Source organism: Aotus nancymaae, unplaced genomic scaffold (assembly GCF_030222135.1).
Source record: "Aotus nancymaae isolate 86718 unplaced genomic scaffold, 86718_ANA_hifiasm-v0.15.2.pri h1tg000062l, whole genome shotgun sequence".
NCBI classification, from domain to species: Eukaryota; Metazoa; Chordata; class Mammalia; order Primates; family Aotidae; genus Aotus; species Aotus nancymaae.
The window spans coordinates 20,956,804-20,978,056 of record NW_026988476.1 but is presented as its reverse complement, the minus strand read 5'-3'; the positions used below and the strand labels follow the sequence as shown (position 1 = coordinate 20,978,056).

Below are 21,253 nucleotides of genomic sequence, written 5' to 3'. Positions count from 1 at the left end.
TGATCAGTTTGCTGCTAAGTAGCACTAGTTTTTGGTAGAAGTGTTCTATATAAACTCATAAATGGCTGCAACTGCTTTTTCTATTCAGCTTTTACTAAACTTGAATTTATTCTTGTCACTCTTTCCTTTTTTACCGAAATTAGTCCAATATGGTGAACCTGGAAGTCTTTACAGCAGATTAAAGTATTTGCAGAAAAGAGAGAAGAAAAAGAACCTATTTAATTTGATCGTTGGCATTATTAAGCTCCAACTGCCAAAGGGTGAAAGCTAAAGGCATACATGAAGAGCTTTGCCCAAGTGGGGTTTGTCAGTGTTCATCATGTCAGCTGTACAGTAAGTAAATGAGTCGCTGGTGGTCACTGCCTGGTCTGTGGACCCCCAACAGCTATGTCTGCACACAGGTCCAAAAGCATCTATTATGATGCCCTCTCAGGGAAAGCAGCTGAGCAGAGAGGGGCATGCAGGCATTCCGCAGAGCTCTTCAGCTGCTGGACCATCTGGAGGGGAAATAAAAGGCCTGAGCTAGGGGCTCTGGCATCGTGCATATTTATTATTTGGTTTTCACTTGCCAGACTTTGTCCCCTTTTCACTCCCTCTGGCTCAGAACAGACATCCCCTTTGGCTGGGGTGTCATTCTTACCACCTCCTTTCTGAACCATGGTTGAACACTGAAAAGTTGATAAATTCACATGTCTACTCATGATTCTAGCCACACGTCTCTACCTGTTTCGCTTGCAGTCCTATTTGGCACTGTGATTTCATCAGCTGGGGTAATGAACACCACTGTCAGAGTCGGCAGTATTTTGGCAGGCTTGTTTTGAGTTATTTGGAAGGAAAATGCTCAGAATAATTCTCATTATGGGTGGTTATTGAGTGGTAAATGTTTTGATTAATGGTTCTGTGCATCTGCTTCTTATTTCACCATCCCCAGTTAGAACTCCAAAATATAACCCATACTGGTTCTTTTATTCCAAAAGAATCATAAACCCTTCTAACAATTTGATTGGAAAGGTAGCTGGTGAGGAGAGACCCAGGTTGTTATGGCAGGCTTCATAACACTGGAGCTCTTCTCTGCAATTTGAAGGAGAATTTCTCACTCAAAACACCACTTTGTTAATCTCTGAGTAAGATTCCTGCCTCTGCTGGGTACCAGTTAGGGTTTGACTCTGAAAAGCATCGGATTGCACAGATTATACACACTTAAGTATTTATTCAGGGGAAATAATTTAAGAATTATCAATTCCTGGACAATGCCCATTATTGAAGACATGGGATGCTTCATGATCATATTTATGTAAGAATTTATTTCTTTCATGCCCTAAATCTCAAAGCTGCTTTAGAAAAAAAGGGAATATGTATTCTATTTGTATATCCCTAGTGCCTTTTGGCTATAATTATTCAATAAATGGATCAAGGAAGGTAGGGAAGAAGGAACTCTGCCTCTCAATTCCAATTTGGAAAAGTTTGTGGGCATGGAGTGTTCTGTGGTGATTTCTGCTGGTTAGTACTGTTCAACTGGCTAACACATAAAGGTAGAGATAAGTGGTTTGCCAGTGGCGTCATTTCAGAGGTCTCATTCTTGTGTTCTCTGTGCATGTGTAGGATTGAGGGATAACATATTGAGTGTCTCACTAGAGTTCAAATCTTGGCTCCACCCCCATTTTGTCCAAGGATATTAGTGCTATATTTTTGGACAGTGGCTTAATTTTGCCAAGCCCCAATTTCTACATCTTGCATGGGAAAATTCGAACATCTACTTCTAAGAATTGGGAGGATTAAATGAGATAATATACATAAGGTACTTAGTTTAGGCCAGACTCAGTAAATGTTCAGAAGTAATTCCCAATTACATTTCAGCTTTCTGCTTTTATTTGACATTAAATTTATCAATAGTCTGCTTTTAAAGATAGAGGAAGCTTTGAACATGACCTGCTGCCTTTCCATGTAGTAATATAATGATGCTTATATACATAGTACATTCCCTGCCTATTCTCACTGTCTGTTCTATAGCATTTCACATCTGCTTTGCTTCTTTGGAGGTAGATCTGTAGATGATTCACTTGTTACCTCCTCTCCGGTTTACCACTCCTTTGTAGCTGCAAATGTTCTCTTGGTTATTTTAAATTCTCTCTTGTATCAGCTTTCTCTGGGATTAGCGACTCTCCCTTGCTTGCCGCCTTTAACCCTCAGAACAACCTTCCGGATGGATATTGTTATTCTCATGCTGTAATCGAGGGGACTTGAGAAAGGTTTTAGTATGGATTCTCCTCCAAAGTTTCATCCCAAAGCAAGACAATGCAGCTGAAGTTTGTGAACCATTTACCTAATTACTAGCCTATTGAATTAAACTTCAGACAGCTGTACACAGTACAGATTGGCAGGTGGTGTTGGCTTTCTACTTCTTGCTTATGTCTAAGGCTGAAAATGCCTTTGAAAAAGGGTGGGATGGGGGAAGTGGAGGTGTGTATGTAGAAGAAATAGGCATTCCAAAATCTTCATATGCCCATTTCTGGAGACTTCATTTAGGGTATGTTTCCTCTCAAGGAATGATCTATACAGGAAGTCAATGCATGATATTTACCGAATCCCTGGTGTGAAGAACAGACTGACTATACTCTGCATTTGGGGGAAGATATAAAAGAAATAGGAGCGTGGATCTTACCGTTGAAGAAATTTCTGCCAAGTGGGGAGAAAAAGGAATTCTAGTATATGAAATGACTGATGAACATTTGGGAAATAATATCAACCAGTAAAAATGCCTTCTGTGCCAGATGAGCACTGACAACTTGTCACCATGTGTAACATCTCCTGGATGTTTCAGTGTGAGCATTTGTTCCCCAGGGGTGGTACTTTTCTCCTCTTCAGTCAAGCACAGCGTTTTAAGAAGGAAGGAGATGAAATAAAGAGATAAAGAAAAGAAAGCTGCCATAAAATGAGAGGTTTGATTTAGTGAAAATCCAATGACCTCCCGAAGAGTGGGGCCTGATAGTGTATCAAATTTGACACCGTGTGTGAGATCAGGGCTTCTCAGTACATCAGTGTTTTATTCCTCTCTTTCATTGGTTTAAGATGGACAAATCCCCGCCCCTTAAAAAGAATTTTTAAAAAGGGAAGTGTTAAAATTCTTTCGCTTTTGAGTTTTTAAACATATATGCAAAATCAAGCAAAAGAAGAGTCTTGCTTTTATGAAGTCGGTCAGATTACAGCCCAGGGGACTGTAAAACTCAAGAGTGAGTCTGAGAGCTACTGCAGCACTGAAAATCCCGTAGCATCTTGGGGATTCCCAGCAGATCTTAGTTGACAATTAACTGGTGGACTCTAAGTGAATCTCGTTAGCCAAGTGTTGGCCTCCTCTACATTCTTAACTCCTGTGGCTCTGCATAACAACTTGGTGTTTCTTTTCTGAGGCTTTGATGTTTATATAGCACTCTCAACTTATTTTGAAAACATTTACATAGTGATTAGTTAACCCAACAGACCAATCCTGGGAAGACAGCCAGAGCTTGCAGCACCTTAGTAACAGAAAAACTGATAATTAGGAAAAGAGACCTGTCCAAAACCAGGAACCTGGACCAACATGTTGCTTTAATGAGTGGCCCCAGTAAAAACTGAGCTGTCCGGCAGAGCTGTGCACATTTATCCTCTGTGTCCACTCAGTTCTGCTAAAACCCCTGGCAGGATCATGACTCTGTTCTAGCTTGTCATCTTTGGAACAGCTGTCTATGGAAAGAAAGCAAACGCAACCTAGAGCACCACTGATTTGTTTTCGAAAGCTGTTTTATTGGCCGGGCGAGGTGGCTCATGCCTGTAATCCCAGCACTTCGGGAGGCCAAGGCGGGCGGATCACAAGGTCAGGAAGGAGATTGAAGACCATCCTGGCCAACATGGTGAAACCCTGTCTCTACTAAAAATACCAAAAAATTAGCTGGGCGTGGGTGGTGCACGCCTGTAGTCCTAGCTACTCAGGAAGACGAGGCAGGAGAATTGCTTGAACCCAGGAGGCGAAGATTGCGCCACTGCACTACAGCCTGGGTGACAGTGCGAGACTCCGTCTCAAAAAAAAAAAAAAAGAAAGAAAGTTCTTTTATTTTCAGTTCTGGCTGTGTTCAACAGCTTAGCTTACATTTTTCATGTTGTAATGATCTGCTGTATGGACGATCACTTCTCAGAGAGTTTTCTCTGATTTGGCTTGCATTAAAGATGCCTGGTTAGTGAAAGGTGCTGCTTTTTTATAGTCAAGGGACTGGTTCTGAGAGCCTTGTTGCAGATGGCTGAGGTCACCGCCCCAAGGGTGTATGTGGTGTTTGGCATCCATTGCGTCATGGTGAAGGCACCTTCAGATGATGTGCAGATTTCAGGCTTTCATCAGAAAATCCAGCACATTAAAAATAAATTACCATGCAAGGAAAAAAAAAACAGATTTCATTTGTAAAATACAAGCTACCTGGAATTTTGTGATGTATATTTTTAACAAAAATGACTCAGTTGTTGATGTCTCCAAGTTTTTACTGATCCTAAGAAAGGTGGTAAAATGGAAAGCCTAGAGTACAGGTAAGGTGAGAGAGATGGAAGACAGGTTAACCAGGCATAAAGAGGTGAGAGAGATGGAGGACAGGTTAACCAGGCATAAAGAGGTGAGAGAGATGGAGGACAGGTTAACCAGGCATAAAGAGGTGAGAGAGATGGAGGACAGGTTAACCAGGCATAAAGAGGTGAGAGAGATGGAGGACAGGTTAACCAGGCATAAAGAGGTGAGAGAGATGGAGGACAGGTTAACCAGGCATAAAGAGGTGAGAGAGATGGAGGACAGGTTAACCAGGCATAAAGAGGTGAGATGCTCTATTGAGTGGAGGTTCCCTGAGATGCTGTGTGACTCATAGAAATCAGTCTATGGCTCCTTTAAAACCCACTGTCTGAAAGGTTGAAATAGCATCTTCCCTTTTCTCTAGGCAACTAAGCGTTACCTAAAACTCTCTGGGACTAAAGCAAGCCTCAGGGAATATTCTTTCTGTCACACCTTATGTAATTGCACCAGTGACGTTAATTGAGCTGCTTTTTGAGGAGCTCCTGTAAAAGGCATTTGGTTTTATGTAAACAGGGAGGTGGTTTTGTAGCAGACGTTCTATTTGTCTAGTGCCTCCTGCTGTAGCCCTCCCGTCTAGCTTTGATGGGGGCCATTTAAGCTGAATGAACTAGAACGAATGCACTTGGCCACGTGGACCGATTGCAACATCTGGACAGGTTGTCTAAAGCTCGCCTACCAGCATGGAAGCTCAGACCGTATAGTCTGTTGGTGCTAACAATTAGTTCACTTGAATAGTCTTGCTGTCAAAGTGGCTTTTCACCTTCTTAAAGTCCTGGGCTAGAAGACCTGATAGAGAACTACCTTCAGCCTTGAGTTTGGCAGTCTGGCTGTCCCCTTCAGGACCAGGCAAGAGAGGAGGGTGTCTTCTACCCTACGTGACCCCCTCATTCTGGTAATGTTGCTCCCAGCATGATCCGAGCTTATGTATGCGCTCCTGGTGTGATTGCATTCGGGAGCATCATCGGCCAGGGCTGGTCCTGCAGAGACCGGGAAGTCTCGCTGTGGGGTGCACCAGAAACTGGGTGGTCCAGAGCATTCACTGGTGGGGTGCAGAGAAGGGGAATGTGCCAAGGGCGACCACAGTAGGACTGGAGAGGCTGCCACAACCTGTCCTTGTCTCTGTCCTACACAGGTGAGCGCTGTGGGCTATGGGATGGATGAGGTGGAGCAGGACCAGCATGAGGCCCGACTCAAGGAGCTGTTTGACAGTTTTGACACGACGGGCACAGGGTCCCTGGGGCAGGAGGAGCTCACCGACCTTTGCCACATGTTGAGCTTGGAGGAGGTGGCCCCAGTGCTGCAGCAGACGTTACTTCAGGACAACCTCTTGGGCAGGGTAAGGTCTGGGGAAGAACATGGGCTGTGGGAAGTGGGGTGCGGTTCCTGTTGGGGTGCCGGGGGCAGGGCAGACCACACATGTTGCAACTTGTTTCTAGCATTCTAGCTGTTATGGTAAAAAGAAGAATGTGATGGGTGTGACATTACAGTCCAGTTTGCTCTGGTGACGAGGGCCTGCTTTAATTTGTGCTCTTGAATTACAGGGCACGGTGAGCATCTTAGATAAGGAAAAAGAGGTAATGAAAGGATGTTTTCCAGCTTTTGTCTTGTTCTTTGTGGTTTATTTTATTGACTCTACATTTATCACTGGGCCAGAAAGGAGGAGGGTGAGATTTCCATTGAAGAGAAAGAAAATGCAATAAGAAAACTACTGTTATGACTTTTACCCCCAATGAAGCTATTTCTTGTGTGGATTATTTCTGGGTGAAGTATTAATTAAACCTTCTACTCAGGAAATAAGACAGAAGGGTAAGTAAATACAGTGCAGGTTCATTTAAAACCCAGCACGATTTGCTTCCAGCAGGGATGTGAATGCGCACGCCAATGTTAACTTCTGTGTTTGACAGCAAATAGTCATGTTATTACCATAGATAAGTCACAGATGTGAGTAAGGAGTGAGAGAGGGTCTTATTTTCTTTTTGCCAGTGGTGAATATTTGATCTGCCATTACCTAAGATTGCCTTCAATTCTCATAACTAATAGCTTTTATTATTTGCCTTATTTATAATGAATAGCTATTTATAATCAATAGCTTCATTTATATGGCTGAGTCAAGTTTCTTGCTGTTGGTTTTTGGAATGATGGGAGAAAAAGATGGACAACACCTTTTGCACTCTGTTGCTTCATTCTGGTTTTTATTACGTATAAATTGAAGAACCAGTCATGAGGCTTAACTTTACTCCAGTGACTGAACTTCCTTTTCTTCATTTCATTTTCGCTGTCTTTTAGCTGACAGGATAGGTAAGTTACTTCAGATATAGTACTATGTATTGGCTTTCTGTAACCTGAGACAGACAGGAGTACCAATCATCCTGAAATTAATGTGCAAAAGATGATATTCTCAGGCACTTGGCACATAAGTGTGATGTTAAATGGGGCTCACACTTGAAAAAAAATGTGAATTCTTTGCAAAAACCGGAGCCATTCTTGGCCTCTTGTGGGGACAGGATTAGCTGTCTATAAATGCATGTGGTCTCCATAAAATGCTGAAAATCTTGCTTTAATAATCTTAAAATGAAGCTTTGAAGATTGAACCGTTTGCTCCTTATCATGTCATGCACTCACATATTTTCCAGTTCTGCCTCAGTCTTAGACACTGTGGGGAGCAAAAAACCCGGCATCTCCCTGTGTGGTCCTTAGGGATCTCAAGACCTTTGGTGTCTAAAGGATAGTATCAAAGGGCTGATGTGTTTTAATGCTCATTAAAGCCTGAAAAGGCTGGATAGAACTAAGGTTTCCTTGAGCGGTGTTCTTAGAGTCTGCTGCGCCATAAACTGATGGCGCCTTGGCGGCAGGTCCACAGTTTGCTCTCCAGGTGTTGCATTTGCCCTCATTTGGTAGACTCGAACAGGGAACAGTTATAGATTGATTTGTTAACGACTTGACACTACCCTCCTGCTTTTGACACTTGCTATTTGCCTGCATGATGAATACGTAAGTGGTCTATAGCGTGATATTTGCTTTGTGAGCCAGTGATAAAAGTTAAATAGATGGATGCGTATTGATTTCATATGGGAGGTCCCTGGTGATGGTCTTGAGAGTGGGGGTTGGCATGAATTAATGCACTACTGTTAAATTTGCATTTTTTCATGAAACTGACTTATTCTCCTCAGATGATCACACAAACTTGGCCATATGTTGTTAAGATACTCTAAGTGGTCTGTAATTTTAAATTACAAGGAAAAAATTCCATAGGATTCACTGGAGTCATCCAAGTGTTACCATTTTCATGATGCATACAGTAGGGATTATAGTTGTAAAATTATAAGTGGTTTCTACTGCCAGTCATCTTTCTTCTCTTTAGAAGATATTTATAGAAAAATTTGTAAGGGTTAGCAGCTTGGCTTAATAATTAAAAAAAAAGGGTAGCTTAACGAATCTAAATATATTCACCTATTCGTTAATTCAGCAGATATGCATCGTGTGTCCTGTGTACCAGACATTCCTGCCGTCTTATGGTATAGGTCTGTATTAGTCTGTTTTCATGCTCTCATAAAGACATACCCGAGACTGGGTAATTTATAAAGAAAAAGAGGTTTAAGGGACTCCCAGTTCCATGTGGCTGGAGAGGCCTCAAAATCATGGTGGAAGGTGAGAGAGAGTGAGAAGATGAGCTACACACCTTACTCAGTGGCAGGCAAGAGAGAATGAGAGCCGAGCCAAAGGGAAACCTCTTATAAAACCATCAGATCTCATGAGACTTACTACCACAAGAACAGTATGGGGGATCCCCCCCACCAGCCCCATTCAGTTATCTCCCACCGAGTCCCTCCCATAACACGTGGGAATTATGGGAGCTACAATTTGAAACATTTGGGTGGTGACACGCCCAAACTGTATCGGGGTCCAAGTTATTTATATTTAAATTTACTATAAACTATACTTTTCCATTAAATTGGGTTTTGGATGCATTAGTTTCCATCAACTTCCTGGATGCTTCTGGCTTTAATTTTGTCTTTTAAATCTTAATGTAATTTTTAAATCAAATACAACTTCCATGTTACCTCTGTTGGACTTGGGCTGAATTAATCCTTTTTTTCTTGAAAAGGAAGTAAGATGAAACACATTGTCTCTCTCAACCAGGAATACGAACATTGTGTATTTATTTTTAAATTTTACAACCATCTTCAATAACTTGGCTAATGTTTCTTTTAGCAGGTGTTAATGACAGTAACTTAACTCAACTTGCCATTTCTATGCGTTTTACCAATAGGTCATTTCCCCCCAAATTATGTTTCCATTCATGTGTCTTGCTTTATAGCTGGAAACCATATTCACTTGAGCAAGGTGGTTACTGTGCAGGTGTTTGAAATGCCCAAGGCTTGTGGATCCCTATTTGAAGGAAAAGGGATATTGTTGATATGTGTTTACCACTAGGTTGTGAAAAGATTTCTGTCATATCTTTGTCATCAATTAAGCACCTGTCAGCTAGGTGAGGCCTCATTACAAGGGGCTCCTCAAGACACTGAAAAACTTACAATCTAGTCGGGTAATATACATGGCAAATGAGTAGCACAGGGAGCAAATACTACAAAAATCTAAGGGAACCATGAACCAAGTTTTATCCAAGCAATTATACTAATTGTAGATGCTTAAATGAAGTGTTTCTGCATACCTCTCTATCTCTTTTATTAGAAATCAGGACATGAAGATAATTTGCCTTGGTTTTGTTGAAACATTTAATTATATTCAGTTTTGAAAATGTGTTCTTGGCCAGGCACAGTGGCTCACCTCTGTAATCCCAGCACTTTGAAGGCGAGGTGGGTGGATTGCCTGAGCTCAGGAGGTAGAGACCAGCCTGGGCAACACAGTGAAATCCCATCTGTACTAAAAATACACAGAATTGCGGCGGGTGCTTGTAATCCCAGCTACTCAGGAGGCTGAGACAGGAGAATTGCTTGAACCTGGGAGGTGGAGGTTGCAGTGAGCCAAGATCACGCCACTACATTCCAGTCTGGGCAACAGAGCGAGACTCCGTCTCAAAAAAAACCATTCTTTCCTTACGCAGTATACTAACTTTGAGACAAAACAGCCCCCTGAAGTTCTGACGAGTTTCATTGTTATGTTCTTTAATATGAATTTGGATACTGAAATACCCTGTGTCACTGGGTAATAAGCCACCAGGCAGCAGAAATCACCATTGATTTCTAAAGTCCCATAGGTACATGGACTTTGGTAATCAAAGGTGTGTTGAAATTTTTAGTATTAAAATTTGATAGCTGTACAAATAATTATATAATTTAGCTCAATTTTCTGACATTTCTGAAAGGGTTTGAGGTTCTCTAAACTTCTTTATTTGATGTGGTGGGTTTGCTTCCAACTCAAAAGCTTTTTATGATTTCTTTCTCTTCTACACATTTTAATCATTTGAAGTGTAAGTTGAAAATGGAGAAGTGCTTTCCTGTAATGCTGATTTGGACTTGTTCTCTGTATGCAAAATTACATTCAATGTTAACTGCCTTTGGTTTGTAATAGTGGTGCTGCTGATGGGGTTGTCATAATATAACTAATGGAAAAGTCAGACTGGTTGTCTCTGCTTGTGGAAGGGAGCCTGGGAGACTTAAACCCACTGAGGACAATGGTCTGTGGTGTGGGAGAGAAAAGATAGCTGGGAGGAGGTTTTTTGCATATGGGGACTTGGATCTAGTCTTCAGATTTGAACTCCTCAGGGTCTGTGGTTTCCCATTTATAGAAAAGAAGACCTTATTAGGAGACCGCTAAAGTTGCCTTTACTCTGTATTAATGTTTTCTCATCAAACTCATTGCAGAATTAAGTGTGTTTTTGTGTACAGTAAATTGTTGAGTCTCTCAATGGGATTTTTAGTGTGACAGGGATCAAGAGGGGAGAGCTGTAGGGAAGGGCTGGACTCAGAACAGCAGGGAGGAACAATCACTAAATGGCCATTCTCTTCTACCGACCTGATTTCATATTGCCTTCTTTCTTTCTTTCTTTTTTTTCTTTTCTTTTTTTTTTTTTTGAGATAGAGTCTCACTCTGTAGCTCAGGCTGGAGTGCAGTAGTGTGATCTTGGCTCACTGCAACCTCTGCCTCCCAGGTTCCAGTTCAAACAATTCTCCTACATCAGCTTCCCAAGTAGCTGGGATTACAGGCATTAGCTCCATGCCCAGGTAATTTTTGTATTTTTTAGTAGAGACGGGGTTTCACCATGTTGGCCAGGATGGTCTTGAACTCCTGACCTCATGATCTGCCTGCCTTGGCCTCCCAAAGTGCTGGGATTACAGGCATGAGCCACTGCACCCAGCCGATAATGCCTTATTTCTATGGTTAGGGATACCCATTAGATTTCATCATTATTTCATGGATACTTTTATGAGTAGCTTCCTGTCTGGACAGAGGAGACGTAAAGTTCTTCAGTGTCTTTCTCAGATTTTAGACTTCAGAGTTCATCTGTCTGACAGAGAAACCTTGGCTTTTGCAAGATCAGATGAGTCATTTGAGTCAGTGCCAGGATGGTATACTGGATTTCCCAGCCCCTGCATTTGAATGTATATTTCCACAGTTTCCTCTAACTCCAAATATGCAAAAGTGACTCTCCATTCCCACACCCTGCCCCACAAACACTACCACCACTACATCGAGATAGTATACAATTAGAGCCCAGGCTTTGAAATCAGTCCTGGATTCAAGTTCCCCTTCTTGCCATTTTTTTCCCCCTTCAACTTTTATTTTAAGCTCTGGGGTACATATGCAGGATGTGCAGGTTTGTTGCATAGGTAAATGTGTGTCATGGTGGTTTGCTGCACAGATCAACCCATTCCCTAAGTGTTAAGCCCAGCATCCATGAGATATTCTTCCTGATGCTCTCCCTCCCCCAACCTCACAGGTCCAGTGTGTGTGCTGTTCCCCGCCCATCCCCTGCCTCCCTGCCAATGAGTCCACGTGTTTTCACTGTTCACCTTCCACTTTGCGAACATGTGGTGTTTGGTTTTCTGTTCTGCTTTAGTTTCCTGAGGATAACAGCTTCCAGCTCCATCCGTGTCCTGCAAAGGCCATGATTTCATTCCTTTTTTTTTTTTTTTTTTGACATGGAGTCTCCTTGTCACCCAGGCTGGAGTGCAGTGATACAATCTCAGCTCACTCACTGCAACCTCTGCATCTCAGGTTCAAGCAATTCTCCTGCCTCAGCCTCCTGAGAAGCTGGGATTAGAGGCATGCACCACCACGCCCTGCTAATTTTTTGTATCTTTAGTAGAGACAGGGTTTCACAGTGTTGGCCAGGCTGGTCTCGAACTCCTGACCTTGTGATCTGCCCACCTTGGCCTCCCAAAGTGCTGGAATTACAGGTGTGAGCCACTGCACCCGGCTGATTCCATTCCTTTTTATGACTGCATGGTATTCCATGGTATACATGTACCACATTTTCTTTATCCATTCTATCATTGATGGGCATTTGGGTTGACTCTATGTCTTTGCTATTGTGAATAATGCTGCAGTGAACATATGCGTGCATGTATCTTTATAATAGAATGATTTATTTTCTTATGGTTATATACCCAGTAGAGGGATTGCTGGATCAAATGGTATTTCTGCCTCTAGGTCTTTGAGGAATCACCACACTGTCTTCCACAATCGTTGGACTAATTTACACTCCCACCAGCAGCGTAAAAGTGTTCCTTTTTCTCCACAACCTCACCAGCATCTGTTGTTTCTGGACTATGTATTAATTGCCATTCTGACTGGCATGGCATCTCATTGTGATTTTGATTTGCTTTTCTCTAATGATCAGTGATATTGAGCTTTTTTTCATATTTGTTGGCTGCATGAATGTCCTCTTTTGAGAAATGCCTGTTCATGTCCTTTGCCCACTTTTTATGGGATTGTTTATTTTCTTGTAAATGTGTTTAAGTTCCTTGTAAACTCTGGATATTAGACCTTTGTCAGATTGATAGATTGCAAAAATTTTCTCCCATTCTGTAGGTTGTCTGTTCACTCTGACAATAGTTTCTTTTACTGTGCAGAAACTCTTTAGTTTAATTAGATCTCACTTGTCAATTTTTGCTTTAGTTGCTATTGCTTTTGGCATTTTTGTCATGAAATTTTTTGCCCATGCCTATGTCCTGAATGGTGTTGCATAGATTTTCTTCTAGGGTTTTTATAGTTTGGGGTTTTACATTTAAATCTTTAATCTATCTTGAGTTAATTTTTGTATAACATGTAAGGAAGGGATTCAGTTTCAATTTTCTGCATATAACTAGCCAGTTCTCCCAGCACCATTTATTAAATAGGGACTCGTTTCCCCACTGCTTGTTTTTGTCAGGTTTGTTGAAGATCAGATGGTTGTAGGTGTGCAGTCTTATTTCTGAGTTTTCTATTCTGTTCCATTGGTCTATGTGTCTGTTTTTCTACCAGGACCATGCTGTTTTAATTACTATAACTTTGTAGTACAGTTTGAAGTGGGTAGCATGATGCCTCCAGCTTTGTACTTTTTGCTTAGGATTGTCTCGGCTATTCAGTTCTTGCCACTTTTTAACCATATGAACATATTATCTTAAATACTCTCAGCCTCAGTTTTTTCATCAGTGTAATGGGCAGAATACTTGCCTTACAAGACTGTGATGAAGGTGGCCTGAGATTTGTGTGTATCAAAGGCTTATCACAGAGCCAAGGACACAGCTAACTTGCAGTGTCTGGCTGTATGCTCCTTTCCGCTACCCTCTACGTACCCAGAATGACTTTTGGATAAATAGTGTCTTCCTAGGAATGATTTACCAAGAAACATGGTTAGAGTGGAAAGTAAATTTGCTAGAAGTTCTCTTGTGTGGTTGTGGTTTGAATTAATTTCCATCTGTAAACAGGATTCCCTGGATCAGTCTGGAGTACAGCTTCATATAGTTGCTTTAGGTTTTATAAACCTACCTTTTAAAATAGCCTTTGCCTCTCTCTGCATTGTCTGCAGTAAATGAATATTAAGTTACAATAACCTGAATACCTTACTTAAAATAAAATATAAGTGTATCTTTCATCACAAAACTGCCTCTTTTTTAGTCTGTGTCATTTCTCTGCATAATGCCGTAAGCATTTTCCTGTGCATTGACCTTCTGATAAGTCCATATTTTTACAGCCATTTCAATTAACACAATGTTTTGAATGTTCTTTCATTAATTTCTCTTTATATTAGTAAACACCAACCTACTAAGTTTGTATTAGTTACATAGACCTTTGTCTTGTTTCATAAACTCACCTTGTTTAGCACTCGCTTGAGTTCTCCCACCTTGGGTCTATTTCAAGTAGTGCCTGTACACATATGGAAACTGCATGCGATCTCCACAATTGCACAAGATGAGTTTATGCAACATTAGCTTCCTTATTCTGCTTCCTGTTACCGGGCTTTTGTGTGTGTGTGGTTTGAATTTGTTTCTTGTGTGGTACTTAAGTTCTTTTTTTAAAAAAAGCAAATTGTGTTTCTAAAAAAGCATTCATATGAAACGTGGAGAGGAAGAGTGATGAGATAAATTTCTCCTAAGAGGTGGTGACACATGACAAAAATATCAGACTTGACTGGTCTTCCACTTAATCTAGTTTAAATGTCATGTGTGTTTTTCGTCAGTCATGTAATTTTCTCATCGCTGCAAACTGCCCTTTGAGGCATACCAGGTACAGGAATGCTTGTAAAATGAATGGCAGCAATTGTTATTCAGATGAGGAGGTACCAACCAGTGTAAGTACAACTCAGAACCTTGTTACCTTGTGGGACTTAATTGTATTGTATATTTGGGAGATTTCTAATTTTTAACAAAATGCAATAGTAAAGCTCCCTTGGAAAGGAGAAAAATGGTACTTAAACATTCCAGTCACTGAACATAGCCCACCGGTGGAGGCGCTCATCAGCATTTTGGTTTTGAGTTGTGCCCTAAGGGGCTTTTCCACCACATCACTATTCATGAGCATTGATGGAAAATAGCAGTCTCGTCCTCCACAAGAGAATTATCTCTTTAAGATGAGGCATTTACTGCTATTTAAATCCAAGGGCTCAGTGTCTACACTTGCAAGAAGGAAAATAAAGATCAATGTAAGACTTAAAGCTGCTCTAATGGTTTGAACCAGCTGCTGAGTGGTGTGTGAATTTTCGGACTTTTTGCTGGGAAAAGAGGAATTCAACCAAGTGGATGTTATTGGGCTGTGAAGAGCCTCTGAGTTAATAGTCATGTTTAATCTTTTATAGAGCCCCTTTTCATATAAAATGAGGCTGATTTACTGCATCACAAGTACATTTTGGAAACCTTTCATCTCTGTCTGTGAAGATCTTAGAGAATTCAAGCGTTTCAAAACTGTCCCTCTTTTCCTACCTATTGGCCAAGTAGGACATGCTTGTTTATCAGAGGCCCCTACCAGCTTTTGTCTCTCTGAGGCACATACCGGCTTCTATTTTGTAGTTACTAATAAACCTTCCTCTCTTTTTCCTCATTCCACCCTTCCACTTTCTGGAGGCTATGGTATAGCTGATAAACTCCTTGAGGGCAGAGGTTATGTATTTCCTGATCCTGCCTTATACCTGATGTGTGCTTTACACCTGGTGGCTTCATGTGAAGTTGAGAATTTGACTTGTAGCAGCAGCAAGGGATTTCACTGAGCGGTCAGACCAAGAGGGAAGAGGGCCAGAGCCAGGCAGGCTTGCTGGGCTCTGATGAGTCTGGTCAGAAGGCCTGGTGTATGCCTTCTTTACCTCTCTTCTTTCAGTGTTGAGGTAGGTTTTCTGCCATGACTCACATGAATATTGTGAGATTCAAATGACAAAATGGTCTAGGAAAGAATGAACCTACAATAATACCCTCGAGGATTCAGAATTTTACTTTTATCCTGTACAAGAGTGTATTAAACACAATTAGATTGTTCTTGACCATTTAAAATCTAACCCATCAGTTTTTCTTCTGTTCTTAAGAGTAATACCCTCAGAGCTGGGCGTGGTGGCTCACACCTGTAATCCTTACACTTTGGGAGACCAGGCACACGGATCACCTGAGGTCAGGAGTTTGAGACCAGCCTGCATAACATGGTAAAACCCTGTCTCTACTAAAAATACAAAAATTAGCCAGGTGTGGTGGTGGGCACCTGTAATCCCAGCTATTCAGGAGGATGAGGCAGGAGAATTGCTTGAACCCAGGAGGTAAAGGTTGCAGTGAGCTGAAATTGCACCATTGCACTCCAGCCTGGGTGACAAGAGCGAGACTCCATCTCAACAAAAAGCAACAACAAAGAAAAAGAGTAATTCCCTCAGGATTCACTGAATGAATCCTTGCCCCAACACTAAATAACCCCAGTCTATTCAGTTTTTGAATGCACCTGTTGTCTTCTTTATAGTTTATGTAGTTTTTAATAGATTTTTAAAAATATCTTTGTAAAGTATAAAAAGCATTATACTTTATTTTTGTTTGAAGGAGGATGGTTAATGTCTTTCCTCAATCTCAATAGGTCAATAATTGCTTCTTTTATTTTTTTATTTTCGAGATGGAGTCTTGCTGTGTTATCAGGCTGGTCTCAAACTCCTGTCGTCAAGCAGTTCTCCTGTTTCAGCCTCCCAAGTATCTGGGATGACAGGCGCACGTCACCACACCTGGCAAATATGTCAGTAATTACTCCTTGTACTTTTAGCTTGGAGTGCCGCTGTCTTTACTTGCTGCTTCCAATCTGTAGAGAGTTGGGAAGCAGGATCATGAGGTTTGTAATAATCAGGTAGAGTAGAAATGTAGAAATCCTGAGTTGGTCCTGTGGCATTTTCTATGGGAAGAGGGCCTGGGCTTTATGACACCTCCCGAAGCTTTTGACCCTGTGTGTTTCTTTCCTGGTTGTCTGCTGTACTCCAGATAGGTGAGGCTGTGAAATAAACAAACTCCATATAAATGAAGCTTACACTGTCTCAAAAGCTTGTGTGTTTGTCATACCATATTCAAAGGATACTTAGGCCTCACGTAAAGCCTTGGAAGTTTATTAGAATTAATTCCAGATTATAGATGTCTTTGTCTTTTGTCAGAGAAAGTAAAATTGAGGTAGATGGACTACTGAGTGACCTTTGGACTATGAATAGAACTATGTCAGGACCAAATTCAGGGAGGTTATTTCCAGTGGTCTCCATCAAAACTTACAGCTTCAGAAGACCCAGGGGAGACCCACAGAGTCAACTGTGGGTAAAGGATCTGAAATCCTCCAGACAAACACCTTACTTTTGAAAGAGAACCTTCTTTACATTCAAATTGTAACTCTTGCAATGAGAGACTTAGGTTTCATTCAGTCCCCTCCATTAATATCCTTAGGAGAGAGAAGAAACCTAGAGTTACAGGTCACTAAATACAGCAAACTGGATCAGTTTCTCTGATACCGGGCAACTCCACAGATCCTGGGGGAGAAGGCAGGCCCTTGGACCTCCCTGCTGCCACCCCCACCACTCACACTTGGCTGTCTTGGTCACTTTCATGGCAATTAGCTTTGCTTGAAAATACGACCCTGATTCTTTTTTTTTTTTTCTTTTGAGATGGAGTTTCTCTCTTGTCACCCAGGCTGGAGTGCAGTGGCTCGATCTTGGCTCACTGCAACCTTCAGCTCCTGAGTTCAAGCAATTGTCCTGCCTTAGCCTCCCAAGTAGTTGAGATTACAGGTGCACGCCAGCATGCTCAGCTTATTTTTGTATTTTTAGTAGAGGTGGGGTTTCACTATGTTGGCCAGGTTGGTCTCAAACTCCTGGCCTCAGGTAATTCACCTGCCCTGGCCTCTCAAAGTGTTGGGATCACAGGCATGAGCCACCGTGCCCAGCCGTGGCCCTGATTCTTTATAAAAGTGGTGGGAACAATCAGTCACCCCTTTACTATTCCTTGGTAGTATTAACTACCACTTGCTGGTTATCTAAGAGTCCCAGGACATTCCTCATACTTGACCTAATTCTCATTTTATCTTCCTAACACAGGGAGGTGGTATTAATAAATACCATAAAATACATGCAGTGCTCTTAGCAGCTGCCTGGACTCTCTGTGACATTTCCTGAGACTGTGAGCATCATGGCACAGAGGCTTGTCACTCTCATTCACTACTGTGTCATCAGGGCCATGTATAGTGCCTGGCAAAGAGCAACTGCTTAATAATTATTTATTGAATGAGTAATAAATATCTGTTATTAGATATCCCCAGTTTTCCAGATGAACAAACTAGAGCTTGCAGAGGCTTTGTAATGTCGCCAGTTCACATCAGGAAGTAAAGGAAGAGCTTGGGTTAGAGCCTGGACTCACCTGGCTGTAGTCCTGTGTGTGTCCTCCTAACCCTGCTCTGGCTGCCCTGAGAAGAATGAATGATTCTATGGAAATTCATAGATGCCTGTCAAGTGGCTCTGAGTGGCAGAGTTCTTGAGTGTGTGGTGCTTGTGAACTGGCTGTTGGGAAGATAGCCTTGGCCATGTCAACTGGAGACTATCTCTGACTCTGGGACAGTAGTGGGACCTGGCTGTCCTCCCTCCCCCAGGCTGTTTGACTGTGAAACCTAATTAACATAGCCTACCTTTCTACGATCTTTTACCCTTTCATGGATTGTACCACCCTGGATCTTTCACAGATGCCTGGTTTTCCTTGACAGACTTCTGCTCTGGCTCCTTAGATTATGTAGATTTTTAAAATCTGTAAAAAGGTAGCTCACTGAGGTGATATATATTTTAATTAGCTTGAATGTGGTAATTATTTCACATTGTATACATATATCAAATCATCAAGTTATACACCTTAAATATATGAAATATAATCTAATGATTTCAGTAAGAAATTCCAATCAATCAAAACTAACACGGTAGAGAAATCACACATACTTTGGGAGAGTGTGGTATATCGCAAGGAGATACAATTTTATGACATATAAATCTCAATGGATTCCTCGATTTTGTTTTGATTTTCACGGATAAGACATGATGTGATTTTTTTGTTCACTGTTTCAATAACTAATCAAATATGCTACTTTTGTAAATTTGATTTGGAAGTTTGTCTGTCACTTATATTAAACCTCTAGGCAGTGTTTTGTAATGACATCCAAAGAGACTTATCCCATAGCAGTCCAGATTACAAATTTACCAATTTTGTGTTTATATGGGGGTTCTATGTCAATAGGTGCCACATTATCAAACTAGAATTGTGATGAGAAGAAACCCATGACATACATTTAAGTTAGAGAATATCCATGGCCATAAAGAAAATGCTTTTACCTTTTCAACAAAGTAATATCCTAGTTCTGACTATTTACGTAAATGAAACTCAGGTACTTTCCAACTTCAGTCAAGATAACTCTATTTTTTAAGAATTCTGAAAAATACTTCTTAAGATTCTTTTATCCTTTGTAAATTTGCTATTGATTTTTGCTTATTTATGGAATCATAGGGGCCTTGGGAAATAAATATTATATACCTGCCCCCAAGCAAGACTATATTCAAGTCATCCTAAAAAGACAGATCACTCCCTTCTAGAATATCTCAAGGTATGAAAGGATCTGTGGGGCACCGTTCTGTTGGCTCATTTGCTTGGCAAGTCTCTTCCTTTTTTTTTTTTTTTTTTTTTTTTGAGACGGAGTTTCGCTCTTGTTACCCAGGCTGGAGTGCAATGGCGCGATCTCGGCTCACCGCAACCTCCACCTCCTGGGTTCAGGCAATTCTCCTGCCTCAGCCTCCCGAGTAGCTAGGATTACAGGCAAGTCTCTTCCAATGTGTAGCCTAACATCTTCCTCTTCTGGTCTTGTTCAGAAAAATAAAAAGAACTGAGAGCTTAAAATGTATCTTTTTCTGAGTTTATAAAGATGAATTTGCTATATAGCTTTTTTCCTAGGGGGTGAGTATTGATATGAATGTTTATGACACTGGGGATCAAAATGATGAGCCTGTTTTCCCTTCTGTCTTTAGAGAAATGAAGAAAAAAAGCAACAAATTGGATTATGACTCACTTCAAGGCTGTCAGGATGGAAAGAAAACAGTTCTGGTACTTTGTAGAAAGGTTTGCATTCTTAGAGCTGTGGAAATTACTTTAAATCTATTTTTTAATTTTTTCTAGGTACATTTTGACCAATTTAAAGAAGCATTAATACTCATTTTGTCCAGGACTCTATCAAATGAAGAACACTTTCAAGAACCAGGTAAGCACACTAACTTTTCTTCTCTGCATTCTCCTTTAAAAGTTGTCCAAGTAAGAGTCTGGGGACCTCGAAGCATGTATATGAAAGACTGGGGACATCTGTCTTTCACAGATTGAGCAGTTATTTTCAGTGACTTCTCTTCAATATTATCATAAAAGCTTTGCAGCTGTTGAACACTAAAATGAGACTGCCCTACTACAGCAACATAGTATTATGGAGAAAATAATTGGATTGTTTCTAGGCAGTATGTCAGATAGTGTGGCAATAACTCATTCTTGGGATGAGTAGAATGAAGCTGAATGGTAGCTGCATTCATTCTTATTTCCTTGTACATGGAAGGACATAATTTGGGGAAGTTTTTTTCCCAAAGGCAGAAGAGTGGCCAGTGTAGAGATAATTTTACTTAGTCGTAATGAGCAGATAATGCTTTACTGTGGACGTGATCACATTGCATTATAATTATATCTCCTCCTCTCAAGTGATAATTCCTTGAGGACCATGCTGTTCATTTTTGTATTTGCAGTGATTAAAAGAATGCTTAGCATGTCGTAAGTATTCAACGAATGTTTCGAAATAAAAGACTTAATATTGTACTTCATTGATTCTTTTAAAGCACCATAGATTGTAAGACACGTTATTTCATGTATCTCTAAAAACAAAAATTGTTGCCAATTATAATATAAAATGACATTAATTGTGAAATACATTCTCATTTCAGAGTGTTCATTTCTGGTGTGTGTTGGGTGGGTGTCTTCAAATCAGTGAAATAGGGTAGATGTGTAGAGTGGAGTCTAAACACAGTCTGGTTTTATCAAATCAGTGGTTGTTGGGCTAGGGGTAGGAGTTGACTACAAAGGGGCATGAAGGAATTGCAGGGATGATGAAACCTTTGTATCTCGATGGTGCTAGTTAGTTACGGGATTGTGTGAGTTTTTCCAACCCAGAGACTAGTGCACTAAAAGGATTAAATTTACTCTATGTAAATTATACCTCAGTAAACCCTACTTTAAAAAAGAGCACATCAAAAATATAGTCCAGCTTTGAAACTGAGGATAAATCATTAACATTTTGCCACTACAAGGAGTCATTCAGTGTGACCTATTTAGGTGAGGCACAGATGGGAGCTCATTTCCCACCCTTGCCGGGTGATCTAGTTCTTCATCCTGCCCTCTGAAGTGTTCCAGATTTGTGTTGTGTGTACGGACACTGCCTTTAGCAGTGTTTTAGATTCTGGATTGAGTCTCCCCCTTTTTCACTCATGGTAACACCCCTAGCAATGTTATTCTTAACTCTGACACCGGATAGAGGTTTTTGGAAGCCCCCTGTGAGCCTGAGAGGGAGGTCATTGCGTTCTTGAAATTTTCCAGACAAACATTAGAGTTTCCACAGGTGACCACTGTTAGAACATGGACTTTTTATGCGGTCTCATTTTATTGGTGTTTTCACTTTTTAAAGGTTGTCTGTCATCTTGATAACAATTTTGCAAGATCTGGGGACCCCAAA

At 41.0% G+C, this 21,253-nt stretch overlaps 1 protein-coding gene across 5 annotated transcripts in view; it reads left to right on the top strand.

Moving 5' to 3' along the window:
- NIN (ninein) overlaps positions 1 to 21,253 on the top strand; it is a 116,592-nt gene that overhangs the window by 2,761 nt on the left and 92,578 nt on the right. For all 5 annotated transcript variants that reach the window (XM_064365857.1, XM_064365854.1, XM_064365858.1 and 2 more), the window contains exons 2-3: positions 5,718 to 5,921; positions 19,669 to 19,750. In XM_064365857.1, the coding sequence (XP_064221927.1) occupies positions 5,739 to 5,921; positions 19,669 to 19,750 (265 nt within the window). In that variant the 5' untranslated portion in view covers positions 5,718 to 5,738. The remainder of the gene's footprint in view (positions 1 to 5,717; positions 5,922 to 19,668; positions 19,751 to 21,253) is intronic.